The sequence below is a fragment of the Argiope bruennichi genome, chromosome 11 (assembly GCF_947563725.1).
Source record: "Argiope bruennichi chromosome 11, qqArgBrue1.1, whole genome shotgun sequence".
NCBI lineage: Eukaryota > Metazoa > Arthropoda > Arachnida > Araneae > Araneidae > Argiope > Argiope bruennichi.
This window is the reverse complement of record NC_079161.1, coordinates 38,931,873-38,952,287: the sequence shown is the minus strand read 5'-3', so window position 1 is coordinate 38,952,287 and position 20,415 is coordinate 38,931,873. Positions and strand designations below refer to the sequence as shown.

General features: G+C 28.6%; 2 protein-coding genes across 2 annotated transcripts in view; both read right to left on the bottom strand.

Annotated features, from left to right (window-relative positions):
* Positions 1-1,178: 1,178 nt before the first annotated feature.
* On the bottom strand, positions 1,179-9,235 carry LOC129957403 (uncharacterized). The gene is made up of 4 exons (XM_056069705.1): positions 9,117-9,235; positions 4,582-4,639; positions 3,711-3,816; positions 1,179-1,553 (listed from the first exon to the last, which is right to left on the bottom strand). The coding sequence occupies exons 1-4, from the start codon at positions 9,157-9,159 to the stop codon at positions 1,380-1,382; spliced, it is 381 nt and encodes a 126-aa protein (XP_055925680.1). The 5' UTR covers positions 9,160-9,235; the 3' UTR covers positions 1,179-1,379.
* Positions 9,236-17,882: 8,647 nt separating this feature from the next.
* The window catches only part of LOC129956919 (uncharacterized), a 103,306-nt gene continuing 100,773 nt past the window's right edge, over positions 17,883-20,415 (bottom strand). The window contains exon 42 of the mRNA XM_056068957.1: positions 17,883-18,165. The gene's annotated coding sequence lies outside the window, so the exon portion shown is untranslated. The remainder of the gene's footprint in view (positions 18,166-20,415) is intronic.

The window sequence follows — 20,415 nt, the reverse complement described above, 5'->3', positions numbered from 1 at the left end:
CGCAACTTTAAACTCATCTACCTTTATTTCTTAATATTTCAAAATTATATTTAATATCTTTAGAAGCACTTTTAAAAGATTTAAAAAACAAATAATACAGATTTTGTTACAATGCTTCTTTCTTTCTTTATTTTTTTGAAAAACAAATTAATATGAAGTACTATTACCAGAACACATAAGCAAAATTCTGAAAGAACAGTAAAAGAAAAATATAAATGCAGACGATTAATTTTTTACACCAGAAGCAACTATTTATTTGGAGTAAAATTAACTATCGATGATTTTTAAAAATCGTTTGGTTCAATTCTTATTCTAATTTTTATTTTAAAAATATTTCAAGCGATATAAAGATTTTGTGTATTGTAATTTTTTTAAACTCTATAATTTATACACATGTGATATTTTCACTAAAAATTTAGACTTCAAAGTATTTTAATTTCAAACAATATGTGTTTCAATAAAGTATTAGCCCATTTAAGCGATTCTTCAAATTACAAGCACACTGTCTTAGTTCAGATGAAAATTGCAGATGACAGGTTCATGTATTTGTGCCATATCTGTATATATTTAGATAATTTACGCTGTCAAATTTATTTGCGTAGTTTTAACCTTATAGTGCATCGTGTAGTCATATGACTATACTTTTTTTATTTCCATTTATGAGCTTCACATGACTGTTCCGAAGGGCTGCAATGGGTTTTGGAAATCTCTTTCTAAATGCTTTTTGATAAATATTTTTAGAAAAAAAAAAAAAACGATATGTGGGAATATTGATCTAGAATAAGATTTGAACCAGAAATTTGAAAAATACTTGGAATGGATGTTGTATGAATAGTTCTTTCATTAAAAATACTATCAATTTTTTTTTCATTGAAAAAATATATTATTGAAAAAGTACTTTCATTTTTAATTCAGAATTGTTATAATGTCATTAGTGTCACTGACCTATTTTTCAGTTCATAATGTAGCCATTTGGCATAGTTAATTTTAAAGCACGTTAGCATAGTTATAGTTAAAGCACGTTTTTCTTTTTCTTTTTTTTCTTTTTTTTTTGTGAAAAAATGAGAAGTCATGCATTCTAGGATTAATGTTATTCATGTCCATTCCATTTTTGAGAATTAAAAGTGAAAGCTGAAAGTATTTTTTTTTCCTCTCAAAACAAAACGAATATCAAAATATGGCAGCAGAAACATTTTTATTTCAACAAAATATTCTACACAGAATTAAAACCAGTCAAAAGTTAACGCATTTTTAACAGAGCATATAAACACTCAAATGATTTGAGTTGAACACAAGGGTAAAAAAAGGTAATAAAAGGAGGAGTTCATAGTCAACCAGAAGACTGATATTCAATCGTGCATAGTGATAGCATCAACAGCTTATGCGCCAAACTGAGAGAGGTTCACTTTGGTGTCAGCTGGTTTCGATGCTCCACCAGCATATTGAGAGTAGCTAGGATCAGCTGCATCTGCCAAGAGGGAAGCCAATTTGTCTTGGGTGGGTTCGTCGACTTTTCCTCCAAGCAATTGGATTTTCAATGCAAGAACAGTAGCCTGCAATTATAAATAGTTTAAACAAATGTATTCATCGGTAGATTTTTAAAAAGCTTGATTGCAATAGTCAAATATAAGTTTGAAAATATCCCTCAATTCTTTAAGCAAAATTCTCTCTCTCTCTCTCTAAAGGTGGGTTTACACTTGAGCAGTTATAAGCCGGTCAGTAAGACAACGCATGCGCAGAAATTGACTGATTTATGTTTGCCACAATTTCATAAGATAGATTCCGTACTTGGCTATAAATTGCCGTTTTGGCGTCCCTGAATTTTTCTTTTTCACTGCGTATCGTATTAAAATGATGGATATTTACACAGAGAAACATGGTAAAATAAAAGAAAAGGTCAACATACCTAAATTTGGAAAACTATAGAAAAAATGGCAAATAAAATGAAAAAAAAAAACACTATATCGCATTAGAAAGAACAAAGAGCAAAAAATGGGGAGATTAATCTATGATAAAGTGATCAATTTTTTCACGCCGAAATATCCACTAAATTCTACAAACGCATGCGCAGTACGAAAAAAATACAATACAGCATCATGATATCCCGGCGGGACAAGTACTTGCTATAGACCGAACAGCATTTTTCAGCCTTTCTGCGCATGCCGTGCCTGCTAGCAGTCTTATAACTGACAGAGGGTAAACCCACCTTTAGTCTTTTCTCCATTAATAATAAACGCGTATACGTGTGCTAGTGCTCTGTGGAACAATGTATGCAATAAATTAAAAAGGTTTAAGGCTATTAAAAATTTAAAATTTTTGTAAAATTATTTTTTTGCATATTTTTTATAAATAGATTCAATTGTTACAATGAAATTACATTGTTTTCATTGCTTCTCGAACATTTCAACGCATGATTTTTTTTTCATAGTTAAACGCTAAGAAAAAAAGATTCAACTTGGTAACTGCGTAGACTGCATGGAAAAATCAGAAGGTAAAGTTATATTTCCTCAAAAAAAAAAAAAAAAAAAAAAAGGTGCCATTTGAAATAAACGATCCAAGAATTAAGTTTTTTTATTGTACTCTAATGGTTTGGTGCTCTAATAGGGAGTAAGGTACTCTTTTAGGGAGGTTTATTTGCATAATAAACTGAACAGGTGTAAGGCTATTTAAATAATACATCTTTAATGCCTACTACCATTTGATGCTTTAAAATACTATATTAGGAGAATTAAGAAAAGAAGTTATGCATAAGAGATTTCGTTGAAATGAAACGCAACTAATATTCCCAGCGAAACAGTTGGTCGCCAAAGGTGCTTATTTTCTTATAATCATGATTAGCCATGAAAGTATTCGACATGTCTAAGCATTCGAGTTAATGAATGACCAGATCTTCTCAATAATAAGACAAAAGATGCAGTCAGTAAAAAATGGCCATCACAGGCTCAAGCACTAACTTCTGTAAGAAACATGTCCAGCATTGGAGTTAATACGTTTATTGAAGCATGTTCAGTTACTAAAAAATCAAATTCGAAAAATGTATTTTGATTTACGGTTTTTTAAAGAATTTTAGTGAAAAAAAAAATCACTAGAATAGCCGACTGTTTCCAAATTAATCATATTAATGCATTATATAATATACATAAAAAATGCTTTCTCGTATGATATGCTACTAAATGCATGAACACACCATTTTAGTACGCACTAATTTGAACATAAATAAAAGCTGGTGCTACCTACCTCATCTCCATCAGAAATCTCTATTCTAAAATCTTTTGTAATCTCTTGCAATATCAGATTCTTCCTTTCACGAGTAATACTGAATTCATTTTTTTCACGACGGGATGATAATGAGTTCTCCAGCGTGTCCACTCATTATCACTCAAGTCCACTCCACCACTCGATAAAATTGCGCGCATTTTCATCGTGCCCACTATTCTATATGGTCATACTAGCTCAGAAATTATTCTAATATTTCATTATTTGAGTTACAACAATCCACTGAATGCTTATTAGTGCATATCTGTATGTATTCTATCACCCTTCGCAGTTTTTCTAAGAGTTTTGAAACACTCTGATCTTCACAAAATTATCCATCATGCGAATGTCATTAAAACTGGTGAAATTAATGCACACAGTGAGAAGTGCACGGTATTTTAAAAAATATTATATATCATTGATTATTCATAACTTAATATAGAAAATTTCGGCACCTTTTTAAGACCGGCAGGATTCACTGGTCCTCCGAGAGCTGATTCCTTGTCCAGTTCGTCCACCATGAAACCTAAAGCTACGTTCATCCCATCAGTCTTCGCAGTTCTGAAGATTAAAAAAGAGAGAGAGAGAGAGAACATAAATGAAATATTTTAATGAATGGATAAAAATGAATTTGTAAATTAAAAAAGATAAAAAGAAAATCTGGATTCTTTCATCAGAATTTAAAAAATATTTTGTATTTTTATAAGAATAAATAATTTGGTGTCAAAATTTATAAAAATGCCGCAGCTGATTCATTTCATGTATTTTTTTTAAATGCCCATTACAGAAGAAACTTCAGACGCAGAATGTATTTTAAAATTAACATTAAAAACATAATTAATAATAAATAAAGTAGTTAATAAAAAAATATTTGCAAATTGTCTTACGAATTGAATGTATGCATATACACAATCTAAAAACATAAAAAAAAATCATATTAAGTATTTAGAAATTAAACTTTAAAAATATTTAAAAAGTGTTAAGGGATTGGAAATATTTTCAGTATTAAAAATTTTGAAAATACATTAGGAATTTAAACCTGAATTTAATTAAACCTAGATACATTTAAAAACATATAAGAAATTTAAAAGTTGCAAATAAGCAAATAGTAAAAATGTTAAAATTGCAGTAAGAATTTACAAGTTTAATGCATATGATCTTAAAAACTTTAAAATATAAGGATTTAAAGGTCATAATTTTGAAGATAATAAAAAGAATAATGTGAGTAATGATTAAATTATAGAATAATAATAATATTTAAGATAACTTTGAATTTATTTGAAAATTATGGAAGAAATTGAAAAAATATGCATTTTATTTACTTACGTAGCCGCCACTGGAGCCTCAGTCACCGCCTGTCTTCGAATTCTGGCACACTGGACAGCTAAGGGATAAATGACAAATAGTAGAATACAACTTTATTTTGATTGATTAGTAAATGAAATCGAATATTCTCAATCGAATCGAATGTTCTCATATATTAAGCAAAGTATGTTTTACCATTAGGATTGCCTGATGATAAATTTATCTCCCTCTTTTCAACGTCACAGCTGAAGAAGATATCAATACTCTATTAACATGAGATATTTTACATATCTCCATGACTTTGTTCGATATTCTGAATGCCGCACAATATCGTGTAGATATCGTATCAATATTGTCCATCATAATATTTCCACGACGTTGTTCTATATTCTGAATGCCGCACAGTATCGTGTAGATATCGTATCAATATTGCCCATCATAATATTTCCACGACGTTGTTCTATATTCTGAATGTCGCACAGTATCGTGTAGATATCGTGTCAATATTGCCCATCATAATATCTCCACGACGTTGTTCGATATTCTGAATGCCGCACAGTATCGTGTAGATATCGTATCAATATTGCCCATCATAATATTTCCACGACGTTGTTCTATATTCTGAATGTCGCACAGTATCGTATAAATATCGTGTCAATATTGCCCATCATAATATCTATACGACGTTGTTCGATATTCTGAATGCCGCACAGTATCGTGTAGATATCGTATCAATATTGCCCATCATAATATTTCCACGACGTTGTTCTATATTCTGAATGCGGCACAGTATCGCGTAGATATCGTATCAATATTGCCCATCATAATATCTCCACGACGTTGTTCGATATTCTGAATGCCGCACAGTATCGTGTAGATATCGTATCAATATTGCCCATCATAATATTTCCACGACGTTGTTCTATATTCTGAATGTCGCACAGTATCGTATAAATATCGTGTCAATATTGCCCATCATAATATCTATACGACGTTGTTCGATATTCTGAATGCCGCACAGTATCGTGTAGATATCGTATCAATATTGCCCATCATAATATTTCCATGACGTTGTTCTATATTCTGAATGCGGCACAGTATCGTGTAGATATCGTATCAATATTGCCCATCATAATATCTCCACGACGTTGTTCGATATTCTGAATGCGGCACAGTATCGTGTAGATATCGTATCAATATTGCCCATCATAATATTTCCACGACGTTGTTCTATATTCTGAATGCCGCACAGTATCGTGTAGATATCGTATCAATATTGCCCATCATACGGTATGAAGTTTGAATATTACATATTATTTCTTTTTTTTAAATCATCAATCAGTTCATTCTAAACTAAGAAAAGAGGCCAGTTTTCATATTTCTAGAATTGTTTAAATTGCTCATCAATGACCCAGAAAGAAAACGGTTTAAATACCATATAAAAAATTGAAAGCCTATTAGAATCAACCAAAATTAATTAATACAAATGTATAATCTTATCAGCTAACGAACATTTCAAAATTATCCTCGCTATTAGCTCCTTGTTAGCACAAGATGTTGTGCAAATAATATCCACGATGTGGTGTTCAATATTCTGAATGCCTGCCAATATCGTAAAGAAATATAAAAATGTTGTTGGGTATTTTGTGCTCAGAGCGTCCTCTTTTCAGGTCAATTTATTTTATCTTTCAACTTCAAGTTTAACTTAATCAAGATGTTGATTATTTGTATTTGGTTAATTAATTAGTTCATTTATTTATTATGACTGATTGGTATCCATGTTTCTAAACAACACTATTTTAAGCAGATTCTCGGTGTTTATAAAGACCGTAACAATTAAGTAAATATATTGAAATGGTAAAGAATCTGACCAATTATGTTTAACAATGTACTTACTGTCTTAATATTTCATAGAATGTGCATCTTTTTTTTACAAATTTATTCATTTGGCAACTAAGCCAGTAACAAATCTAACTGAAAAGTGATCCCCCCATCAGCCAAAGTGGTCCTAATCAGTTGTTTAGTCTGCTTAATCAGAAATCCGCCACTGCACCACTGTAAATCCTAAATGAAAGCATTAAAAAGCATCTGATGTTTAGAGGTTTGATTATTTCAACAATTGTCCTGAATACAATTATCTTGGGAATTATACAATTATCTTGGGAAGTATCTTCAAGAAAGAAGTTCGTAAAATGTATTGAAAGAAAACAAAATATCAATATCAGCTCAATAAAAGTCTGAAAATTATTGTGATAACGGCTGTAGTACTTTTTATAAAGCATGGAACTAGATTATTTACTATTAAATGTTTAAATAAAGAAGTCGTAAAATGTGCATACAATTATGAAAACCCTTGCCAATCTTGATGTTTCACACTCCAATATTAGGACAGCAATGGTAAAGACTTCAATGATAGCACGCTGTGCAAAGGTCATCACAATAACATGGCGATTTATTTTTTCTATTGTTTCATTTGTATTAATTGTTTATAGTTGAGAGTTTTTAGTTTAGTATTTTGTTCTTCCAAATTATAAATTGCCACTGATGCATAAGTAAATTGAATAAATAAATTAAGTTTTAATAATTTTTTAAGAATGATTTTAAAGATAAAAAGAAAATGCTGTAAATGATTGTGATGAAATAAATAGCCAAACAGGAGCCAACTTACTTTTTATTGCTTATATTATTATCTAAAAAATTTGCTTTAATTATAATTTTCTAGGAGTTATTTATTATAAATCGGTTGCTATCATTATCTGTTGAGATATTTATTTCATCTTTATAGATCATTCTTGAAATTTAGAAATGAAATTTGTTCCCTACATTTAGATTTTCGGATACGTTAAAAGAAGCCAAAATCTTTCTCAGTCGTTTGTGAATTAAATAATAATGTGTTAACTCTCAGAGACCTTTGAATTGCTTGGGCTGCCATCTATGGTAAATTGTCGGAAATTCTACTTTCTAAGTTGTGCTGAATAAGAGATGACAGAAATCGTTTGAAATTGATTTGATTGGAAAAGACTATTCAGAATAGACAAACAGTTGCGTCGAAAATGTTTGAATATTTGTAAAATTTTAAAAATTTGACAATATTTTCTTTTAGGACAAATATTTAGATTTTTTTTTATTCCGTTCAATCAGAAGAAACTCATTTTTCTACAAATCTTTGTAAAATGTGAATGAAATTTGAAAAATTTAGTTTCCAAAAAATTGTAAAATTTAGCTCTTAAAATCCCACAACTTATCTTAACTTTTAAACATGAATTATAAAGTAATTTCTGTTCATTTTATTTACTTTCGTTAAGTAAACGGCGCCGCCAGTTTCGAAATTTCTCAAGAATAATAAAAAATATTTTTTTAAACATAGAAATTTTTGGTTAAAAACAACAAAAGCTCAGAATCTTGAAATCAGCTTTTAAAAGGAAATATATGAAATTTAGAAAAACGCGAGGAAGGTGATTTTTTGCATTGCATCGCAAGAATTAAAATTCCTTTTTTTGCATTCCTTTTTTGCTATATATTCCACCGAAAACTTTTATAAAGAAATATTAATAATGTTCTAAAACTTAGAGATTTTAAAAATCAATACTAGCAAGAAGAAGGTATCGATATTTCTTATATCAATATCACAAGTAAAAATAAAATTAGCATATGCTCGTTTAAAAAAGAAATAAACCTTATAAAAAAATCACCTTTATGTTTTAAAAAAAATTAGAGAAAGGAATGATTGTTTCCTTTTAATGTACCATTCTTAATGTAAAGAACAATTGTATAAAAATTTTCAAAAAATGCTTTATCTTAAGAAAGAACATCAGGTTAATTTTTTAACCGTGCTTTGAACTTAATTATTAGTTTGCTTTGCATGAATAAAAATTAAAATGTGAAATATTGCGCTTTGACCTCCAACAAAACATATATATCCTTTCATCTTCTTCTATTAATATAAAAAAATCTAATAATATTTTTATGTATTTATAATATTACATAGAATTTAAAACATCGCGTAATATTTGCAATAATAATAATGTTGTGTATTTGGAGAAAAGAATTATGTTTTCCTCCTATAGTGTCAGAAAAAGAAGCTGATCGTATAAAAGTAAAAAAGGTTTTTCTAATTAATTCTCTGCTGTCTTTTTTTTACGAGGTGCAATTTTTATTTCTAATTAATAAAACGATTTTAAATTCTAAAGAAGAATAGGGAATAAAATTTGTTAAATCGTATATCACATGAATATATGTGCAATGTAAAAGATTTAAAGGAAATCCTATTTCTAGATGGATTATTTTGGTAAATACCAATTGATCAAACAAATTAAATTAAGAATATTCTACGAATTACGGTTGTTGCTTAAATCTATGTTTTTTCAGACCATCGTTTTATTTATTTAATTATTCTTCCTTAAAATATGAATGAATTGATCTTGACTATTTTTTATAAAATATTATTATTTAAAATTACATATTACTAATTGTAACAAACTGAAGGGAAAAAAAAAGAATATTTTTGAACTCTAAGAGAATAAAACTAGGCATTCTTATAAGAAAATGCTTCTTACCTCCAATAACAAGAAAAACGCAAAGTACCAACATGGACTTCATGGCGAAAATTCGAAGAATAGCTGCTGCTTTTGGATTGAGGACAACAAAATGCTGTATTTGCTAACAATGTACCAACACTACCAATGCCAAGTTTTATATACTATTTTCTTATCACCTGAATACAAGGTCAACAGTTTTGTAGCAAAATCCGGTAACTGGGCAAACTTCATTTAAAAAACTGTAAATAGAAATCTGAATGAATGTTTATGACTTGTAAATATATCTGATAAACTAAGCTGACAGTTTTCCGGATATAAGACTTTGCAAGCAGACCTCACAGCGGAGTAAATTTGAGCGTAAAATTGACGCACATGGGAGATTAGCTTTCCTACCTTATATTGCGGTGACTACATCTATTTTTGACTCCTTGATAAAGATTTAAATCATGGCTAAAAATTTGAATTTCAAAACAGTTATTACATAAGCAGAAGTTCAAAATACTTTTTTTTTTTTTGTTTTTCAGAATCCGGATTTTGTCTACAAAACAATTTTAACGAAATGTGTATTGCTTTTAGTAAAGATAATACGTTTGTAAACTCATAGAGCACCTTAAAGTCTGAATATAAAATTCAATTGATTTACAAAGTAGTATTTATAGATCGGAACGTCATTTCGCCGATTGAGTTATATTCTTTTTCTATTTTGTATTTTTCTATAATCTGAAAATTTTACATAAATGTTTTTTGAATTATTTTTCAAAAGATTAAGCCCTTTTAACATGATGAAATTTATCTGAATTCAAATATTTTTGAATGTAAGAAGTAATATGGAATGTACGCATCTGCGCTCTACAGGAGAGACCATTAAATTTAGAGCGACAAATTTCAATATAAATATATTTTAAAAAGTGATATATCTAAAAACAATTTTTTCTAAAATTTGTATTTCACTAAAAATTAAAAAAAAAAATATTTTATTGTTTTTATTTCATGCTTTTAGAAACTATCATAGCAAAATTTCATTTGTACACCTTATTTAAAGTTTTTAAAAAAAATTGTTCGTTTTAATCATACCAATTTAATTGCAGCTCATTTTTTTTTAATTTTTACAATTTTTGATAATTATTTTTCCATGATTTTCAGCACTATATTTCATTTTTTCACTGAATTTTATATGTTTCATGAAATATTTTATCATGTGATTTTTTTCCCATAATTCAAAGCTAAGAAAGAAGGTTTTTATATAATGTCAGGGCGAGTTATGCGAGGAATTAAAAATGGTACAAAAACTAGCATAAAACTACACTGCTACGAAAGTCAAAGGTTAAATGAATCTGATAAATATATTCTTAATATCACTGCAATTTCATGAAACTTGAGTCCATTAATAAAGCAATAAGCAGAACAAGTGTAAGGTTATTAAAATAATTCATATCTATTTATTACCATTGCTTTGATATTAATAAAATATTTGCTTAATTTTACATTTAGCTGAACGGTCGACTTTTTAAATAAAATTTTAGCTACATTCCTTTTAATATAGTTTATCTAAAGCTGGTAACATTTAAAGCATGCAAGATATTTAAAAATTTGAGCTGAAATTAAACATCAAAGAGGTAAGCATTATACAATGTAAATATATTTGTGCATATAATATTAAACCCAATAATACTTTTTTCTTCTAAAATAAGATGAATTTAATAGGGTCTTATTTTCAAACTAAAACTAATAGTATCTAAATCTACAACATAAATGGTCCTCAAATCTTTCAGGCCCCGCAATATGATCTTTCTACAGTGCATATTGCTAGGCCATATTTGGCACATAGTAAATCCTTGGGTGATAAGTAATATTTTAATCTCTTCTAATAACAAAGATGAAAGTATGTGTGTGTATACATGCGGACATGTGTGTGTATGTGCCAAATACGATTTTTTCCATAGGTCTCCAATAGTAGAACAATGCATTCCATTTTGTAAAATAGAACAATGCATTCCATTTTGAAAATAATACTCAAATTTATTGCTTATAATGCATGTTTTTTACAAGAAAATGGACAATAGACCTTTCTCTTTGGCTGCGCTCCCAAATTGTGCGAAAACGAGGCACTGAAAATTATCTTTAAAATGAGTAATTACTACCTTATCATGGTAAAGTTTCTCAACATATGATACAGTAATTTTCCATGCTTTCAGCATCACCCTTATTTCCCTGGAAGGTTGTTGCTTAATTGTGTTTATTATTTCTCTTTTTCCTGGCTAAATCTGCTCTGCAGCATTTTGATGTGTCACTTAATGCAGCTCCATAAGCTCTTCAATAGTTCTGTCTATATTCTTCCATTAATTCATCGATGTTATTGCTATCCATCTACCACTAGTTTCATAATTTTGGCCGGAGACAAAATCTCGCCAACTTAGATCTCACAGCACTCTTTCGCGTTTTTCTAATTCATTTTAATTTAAATATTTTGGCAGAAGGAGCCTTTTTCCTATGATGTCCGAGTTTAGCTTATTGAGACTGTAAATATATATATTGCATGACAGAACATCGACACAGGGATAAATAAGAATATACATTATACTCTTATATCATATATTATTTTTATGAAGTTTACACTATGTGACTGACGATTTGATTGATTTGTGATGTCTAGAATATTTGAAAAAAAAAAAAATATCTTCCGTAATAAATTCTTCAAATTTTGCTCACAAATACTGACACACAAAAAAATTATGAAAGTTTTGTGATATTTATTTGAATAAATTTAGATAGATTTTTAACTCGATGTTTTCGGCTGACATGTTCTCTATAAATTGTCTGTTCGAAAAATCGCTCAAAACGCGTTATTGGGCAGACTATTGCTGTAGTCTTACCAAATGTGGTAATTCTTAGCTGCACTTAATTCTTGCATAGTTAATATTTATAATGAATTGATTTTTCAAAATTTTAAATTTATTAAAGGTTATTCGGAACTTTAAATTTTTTCATCTATAACATCGAAAACTTACTATCGAATCAGACACTTTTAAACTTCACTTTAAATAATTAGCTCTTTAGTTTTTTTTTTTTTTTTTTTTTTTTTTTTTTCCCCATTTCCAAATAAGAGTGCATAAACAGTCTTTATTCAAACACCTGCTAAAAATTATTTCTCTTGATTTAGTTTGCTGTAAGGGCAACCTTCATTTTTTGAAATTTGAATTTTTGGCAACGTGATCAAAATCATAATTGTCACACGTAATGTGCTCGTGAGGATTAAATATTATTATTATTTTGCTTGATATAAATTGTTGGGAAGTATGTTAGAAAATAAGCATAGTTTTTTTTTTTTTTTTTTTCTTCCTCCTTTTGTTTTAATGAAGAAAATTTAAATTTTAGATTTAGCCACTTTCCCATGATGTAAGAAATTATGTAAACTTATTTTTTACTTAAATAAAGTGAATATTGGAAACTGTACTTTAACTCGAAGAAGAAGCATTATTTTTTCTCCTTTTGTACGAATAATGATATAAATTCATTTCAAGTTTTTAAAAAACTGCGAGAACTTTGTACTTTTTTTTCAATGGATTCCATTTCATATTTTTCAAAAAGAAATATATATATATATATATATATACATATAATGGGTAAGTGGGTATTTATGGTTGGGTTGGGTAAAGGTTGTATAATGATCTATATATAAATAAAACATTCCTATTTAACAATTAGTAAAAAAACATGCAAACAATAGTGAAGAAAATAATTTGGGACAGCAAAATTTAACCATAACAAATTATAAAAAATAATAATAAGATAAATATATGTCCATTATTAATAAATACTGGTATTTATTAACAATGACCTAAGGTGATTCTTTAAAATACAGTAATTTTTTTTAATGAAAGTACATTTTGCCTAAATAATTTTTATTAATTTTACAATGTTTAAGGACGAGACTCTTTATATCTTCATTGTGAGGTAGATGAATAAAGAGACGAATTTGAGGAACAGTTATTTAATTATTTTCTAAATTCCACATTTAACAAGATAAAACAAAACATGAAACGAAAATACACAGCACTTACAATACTTTACTTACTTTTTATAGAACACAATCTAATAATGAACCCCAAGAGGATCAGGGAAAATATTCCTAGACATTAATAAAGTAGCGCCATCTGTTGTATCAAAAGAGTAGGTAGTAGAGTTAATGTAATCATTACAACGATGCATTTCAAATTCATTTTTCTTCGGTGTAATTTTCAATGAAGCAGTCTCTTAAGTTTCCATTACATAATTTTTAGCATTGCTGGCAAATTTAATAATTTCCACTGATTTTTTTTTTTTTTTTCCCTACGTAACACCATCGTCTTTTAGTGTAGCAGTTCATAAAAATGTATGTTTTTATCTCCATTTAATCCTTTAATGTATATAATTTAATTTTTCCAGCATAAATTTTAAATTTTATTAATATTTGAAGATTTTAATTATCACGCTTCAAAGAATCTAAGAATCTATAAGATAAAATTTGATTATAGAAATAGTCTTCCATGATATGTAATATAAATTAAGCTATCGTGTACAAATTGTTCAGATTTGAAAATTTATGTGTTTTCAATATTTTGTAAATTAACAAGTTTCTTCTATAATATCATGTGACATTATTTTGAGTACATTTATAATAACATATTTCAGACAGACAAAGTATAGGTGCTTAATTGGTTGCAAAAGTTGAGAAAGACAATACAAAGGAGGGGGGAAAATTCTATGTACGTTTTTTTTATCTTGAAGAGGAGGGAAAAATTAAAATTACTCATTTGTTGAAGCGTCAAAAAAGCATTATTTTAATCGCATAAAATTAATTGCTTGTTGAGTTAAAAAAATAAAATTTGGAAAAAATTTCCATGCAAAAATATATTTATAATTTAATAACTTAAAAAAGATTTTATACTTCTTGAATTTTTCATCAGTGTACTTTATATCATTCTTATGCCGTAAACACTCAAATAAATATATATTTTTTATTTTTTAAATTTTCTAAATATTATTTTTGTATTTAATATATATATATATATATATATATGTAGGATCGTGTCCTCAATCGAAAGAAGACTACACGTTTGTCTTTTCCATATTTTAATAAACGAACACAGGACTACACGAACATTAAGCAAAAGAACAAAAGTATAGGGTTGGTTGCAGTTCAGGCATGGCTGTTATCCTTCAACTTCGAAGCTCACACACTCTCGCACCAAGTGTCTTTCTTCTGCCGTTTGCCTCACTTATACTTCTAGTTGGAACACTACTGCCATCTGCCGGCGAGGTAGAGTGAGTAGCATAGGGGCTCATACTACATATATATAATTTAGTAAGAAAAATGTTATTCAGAATTATATAATTTGAATTGTTTAAATCAACAATGTAACAAATCATCTTGAATCTAATACTATTCATTTGAAACGAGATAAAATTACAGCGAATGTCTATTTATTATTACCCTGTCATGAATTTGTTCCATTTTCATAACGTCAGGATGGTATATATTTTTGCTTATTCTAACTTCGAAATCTCGCTTCAATCTATGCGAAATATAAATTTAAATGAATTTCTATTTGTCTCTATGAAAGTGATAGAAATAGAAATTCATTTGAAATTATATTTCGGGCAAAACTGTAAGAAATGGAAAACTTGGCTTCCATTTCTTCTCTGCACACAACGACGGCTGGAACATGTGTGATGAAAATTTATTAACAATCATAAAGTAATAATTCCTGTGTAATCCCGCAGCTGTTTCTAATTTGATAACTGTTTCGAAAGGCTTATTGAATTATATATGGCTTCGAAGAGAATATTGAATTAATGCACAAATATAAATATATGTGGAAAATATTGATTTTTAGCTATTTTTGTGGATAATATGCCATTTCCCATTTCATTTACGAAACATGAAAAAATTAAAATTATTGATAAATGATTTGTCTACAGCTCTAAAAAAAATATAAAATCAATTAAAAAACTGAATTCTTTGGAAATAAGGTGGATTTTACAAACATTTAAATCTGAAGAAAAACGAGAAATGCGCATGAAAGATTAATATTACAAAGATACGATTTCATGCTCTCAGGCTTAAAATAATATTCACAATGTCGGAATAAAAACATCGCAGTTTCTTTAGAAATGGTTAAAAAAACTGGAATACGAAAAGTTTTTTTTCACTTAATGTCCATCATAAATTTAAAAAAAAATAATTATTTGATATATAGCAAATCAACCCATTCCAGATAATCTATTCTAAAATTGAGATAAAAGTACAGCATAGTAGTGTTTACGTCTTTGTTATGAAAACAGAAATTTATTCAATTTACATGCGTCAGGGTGACGTACAATCTGTTGAAGTTGTATCTTCGAAAAAAAAAAAAAAAAATGACGCGACAGTCTACGTAAAATACAGTGTTAAATGTTTCCATTAGTCTGTCTTCAGGTTTGAAACTCAGAGAAGAGAATCAGAGGTTTCACTCAGGTACACGATAAGCGATTGCAGCGCCTCACTAATCAAAACAAAAAATCCGAAATCATGGCCATCCAAAATGATTGCCATCATATGGTTGATGTTCAGCCTTGCTCAGTGTTATAGAGGCACGATTTACTCCGTTAAAGTGCGGAATCAAGTTTTCCACATTTTAACTAGGTTATGTAGGCATTAGCAGAATTCCGTATCGTTAAAGTTCAAAGGTTTGTTTTCCCCATTTCCTTTCCTTTCTCCTGGCCCCTCTGCATCAGCTTTAATTTTAAAATGGCTTTTAGAGCTTTCATCCCTAATAATTTATTGAATTATTTCTTTAAAAATTTGTTTTAATGTGTTTACTTGTCAAATAATAGACTCATTTTATTATTATTTTACTACTGAAGAATTTTTAAATAATCTGTGAAATAATTAGACATTGTATTCATTATCCTTTAGGCAGAAAATTGCATTCCTCTACTTGGCAGATTTCTGATGTATTGTAACAACATTGATTTGAAATATTATAAATAGATATTTGGCTATTTCGGTTGAAAAAAATTATTTTTAATATTATATTATTTTTTATTGTTATAATATTTTCAAGGTAGATCATTTTTTAAACAATAAAATTAAATCTTGATTAGGATTATATATTAATATAGAGATATTGCTGTAGATATAAATATGCATTCAAAATTATATTGTAAATATCATGAAAGTGTTGTATGAGCGTTCTATCATGCGAAGAATGATGCTGTCTTGGTTTGAGAATTTTTAAGCGTCAAACTCTAAGGCAAGTAAATAAGCGATTTATCCCTTTTGAGGCATCAATTTTTCACTTTTAAGGTTATTAGAAAGTGATGAAGAAGGTTGTCATATTTAGCGACTTATCGGCAACAAAAAAGTTACAACTTGGAAACAGTAAATACTCAATAATTGTTTACATCGTTTTCACGGCGACAGAGATTAGTTTCGTTTTCTTTATGTCAGAAACGAATTCATTATGTCAGAATTATTTCCTGCTAATTCACACTTTCAAGAATTAGGATGCTACAGTCTAAGTGCGATGCAGTGTCAAATGAATTGCATTTATAGTTTCTATGATAAAGGATCTATTTTCCTACTCTGTGCTTTTACTCCTGCTCAAAGTAATGCTATTTGAACATTGTATCACAGAATCAATTAAAGAAAGAATAAATAAGTGAGAAATACATTATTTCAGAATTACATGGTTTGAATTTTGCAAGTAACAAAGCAATATATCATGATTTTTTAAAGTTTGATAATATTTCGTGGCAAGCGAAATAAAACTAGAGTAAATACCTAATAATTATTTACATCTTTTCTCACTACACTAGAGATTATTTTTGTTTTCACTATGTTAGACTCAGAAGGATGCATTTCCTGTTAATTCCATCTTCCAAGAATGAGGGCGCTACAGTCTAAGAGTCATACAATATTAAATGAGTTGTCTTTATAATTTCTGTGAATAAAGCATTTAATTTCCTTCTCTATGGTTTTACTCTTTCTCAAAGTAATGCTGTTTGAAAGTTGTAGCGCACAAAGTAATTTTTCAGGCCAGAAAATTTCGTACTGTTTGACCTTAAAAAAAAAAAAATGAGAACAACCGCAGTATATCTTACGAAATGAAAAATTCTCCATTGTAGTTTTGTTCTCGTGTTTCACAATGCTCGTAGAATGTAGAAAATTACGATCTATTGCGAACAAGCAAATAGTTTTATGTATGTGACGTGATATGAGAAGTAGTCGTTAAGTACACCTTTAGTATCGTACAAAACATACCACTATTTTATTAAATAAATACTTATCACTAATTTTATAAAAGGGCAAGAATTCGTTATCTGGATGTCGCCAATTATTATATCATGGATAACTGCGGAAAAGCAGTTAACAAAAAAAGAAGTCAAATATCAAAACTTTGAAGTTTTCGCACGGCTGAAAACAGTGAGCCGAAACGATCTATCGATCTCAACAGCCTAACGGTTAAGTAGATGTAGTTGGATGCTTCTTCTATTGTGAACATATCGTTTGGCTGTCATTAAATACTGGTTCAATTAAATATAAAGCATTTTTATCTTCATAGTATTTTTTAAAATTTTATTTTAGCAATTAAATTACAGAATATCTATAGGAAGGATAATTTGAAAGTAGTGTAAGACTGACTTAAGAATATTCTGGAGAATTAATATATATTATTTTTCCCTTTAAAAAAATGAGCATGCATAAGATAATTTAACAATTTTATTTAAAAACATTTTTGCATGAGATTATGTAAACTCTCACAGGAAGAAAAACTCAAAATAAAAGGATAATCTATAGTGAAATATCTATATAACTTTGATAAAGTCAGACTCAGAGTGATGAATTTCCTGTTAATTCCATCTTCCAAGAATGAGGGCGCTACAGTCAAAGTGGAATATAGTGTTAAATGAGTTGTCTTTATAATTTCTGTGAATAAAGCCTCTATTTTCCTCTCTATGGTTTTACACTTGTTCAAAGTAGTACTGTTTGAACGTTATAGCTCACAACTAATTTTTCTGGTCAGAAAATTTCATACTCTGTGACCTGGAAAATAAAAGAATATGAGAACAACGGCGGTATATTTTAAGAAATGAAAAATAAAATAATTTCCATTGTAGTTTCAATTCTTTGGTTCACAATGCTCGTAGAATGTAGAAAATTACGATCTAAGGCGAACAATAAAATAATTTTATGTATGAGACGTGATATGACAAGTAATCGTTAAGTTCACCTTTAGTACACCACATATCATACCACTATTTTAATAAATAAATATTTAATAAAATATTTGCACGTGTTGGTGTTCGTTGAGTTCAGTATCCGTTGATTAATCACAAAGTCCTAAAAATTGCGGAAAACGCAATTAGTATTATGAGTAGAGACGACGTGTTTGAAGGATTCGTTAACTCCCTCAACTGTGTGTTTAAAGACTCGCCTAGAGCGGAACAAAATAATTGCTCATATATAGTGCGAATTCATTTTTTTTTTTTTTTTTTTTAAGATTCCTGCAAAGAGTCCTGGTATACTTTTTTGTGTGTGTTTATTTAGCAGATCGAATTATTATATATTCTATATGTTATTTATATATATTTTTTTTTTATTTTGGTAGGATTTATCTTTTAAGAAAGATGACTAATATTCAAAAGCATTTATTTATCATTGAAATCCTCTATCAAGACTACTTCAGATAAGGATGATAATGTTTAAATAATTATGAAATCCTTTAGCAAAGAAAAGTTTAGTTAATATGTTCTTAAAAAAATTTTTTTTTAATGTTATTATGTAAAATAATGAACTTTCATTTTATTTTTATTGCATTGTGTAGAATTTTAAAATATTTAAGAAATATTTTTAAATATGTTTACTCAACATTCATTATCTAGTGAAAAATTTTGTATTCCTTGATTTTGACAAATATCTTACTTATTGGTAATAGAATTGATTTAAAAAATTATCAATATATATTTTGCTATTAATGAAGAAAAATTATTTATATTATTATTTTTCTTTTTGTTATAATATTTTGTTATAAATTTTTCAGTCAGCAAAATGAAGATCGGATTCAGACTCTGTAATATAAAAATATTACGTTGATAAAATAATAACCATTTATAATTATATTATAAATATCAATATTATATACTTTTATAGATGTTAATTACCGCTTTTAGATTATTTAATTTTATAAAGTAATTGCTTAATTTTATAATGGAATTTTACATCAGGAACATTATTGCTTCTATTTGTGCTTTAAGTTCATCTTTTTATCTGCAATGAGTATTATATGTGCTTTGCTATGGAAACAAACCGATTCCAGCACTGTTCTCTGATCACAATTCAATTCTACTAAAATTTAAATTAAAATCTTCATTTCTATTATATTAAATTTCTGCAAAGTCATTACTGATTGGAATAATTTCCAAACCTATCTCAATAAAAAATGTTAAACTTTCTATCTTTCAAATCACCTCCATAACAGATCTAGAAGATGAAATTTTCAAATTGACATCTGATATACAAGAAGCTTGTCAAAACAGCTCTCGCCTTACTAAAGATTTCGAAGAACTATTTATCCCCCCCCCATCCCTCTCTAATTGCAAAGAATAAAAGCTGAAATAAACTGAATGAAGGTTTGACAACTCACTAAAAGCGCGAATAATAAAAATAATTACAATAGAGCCCCAAGACAGATTTCGCAGATCCTATAACAAATTCGGCCAAGAACATGCACTTCGCATTGAACAATTTAACCCGATTGATGGCTCCATCTAGCGGTGACAAAAATATTTAAAATCTAAAAAAACCAATATACCTGAACTTATTTATGAAAATAATAACCACGCGCGTACGGACTGAAAAAATAGAATTTATTACAAACCACTTGGAGCCAAAGTTTAAAATTAATGAGTTTGTTGTTCCCACAAATAAGATTTGACGCCCTCAAAATTCCCAATATTAAAGTTTTCTTCATCAAACTCTCGAAAAACTTCTATAAGAAAAATTGCCTTCTGTGACGATTCACTTCCTGAAAATAAAAAACGCCCTAGAGCTGTTCTCTTCTGTTAAGCATTAACTCCTTCTCCGCAAGCACCATAACCATGCGTCTATTTCTTGTTATAGCTTGTTTTGCTCTCTCTCTCTCTCTCTCTTTTTTTAATGTTTTTCTGGATCGGTTGGTTTGTTATCGTCTTCTATCTATCACCCTTAGGTTCGATCCTGACTAAAGTTTTACTTTCGTTCGTTTCCAAAAGCCTTTATAAATCAATTTTTAACAACTCTTCCTAACGTCTAACA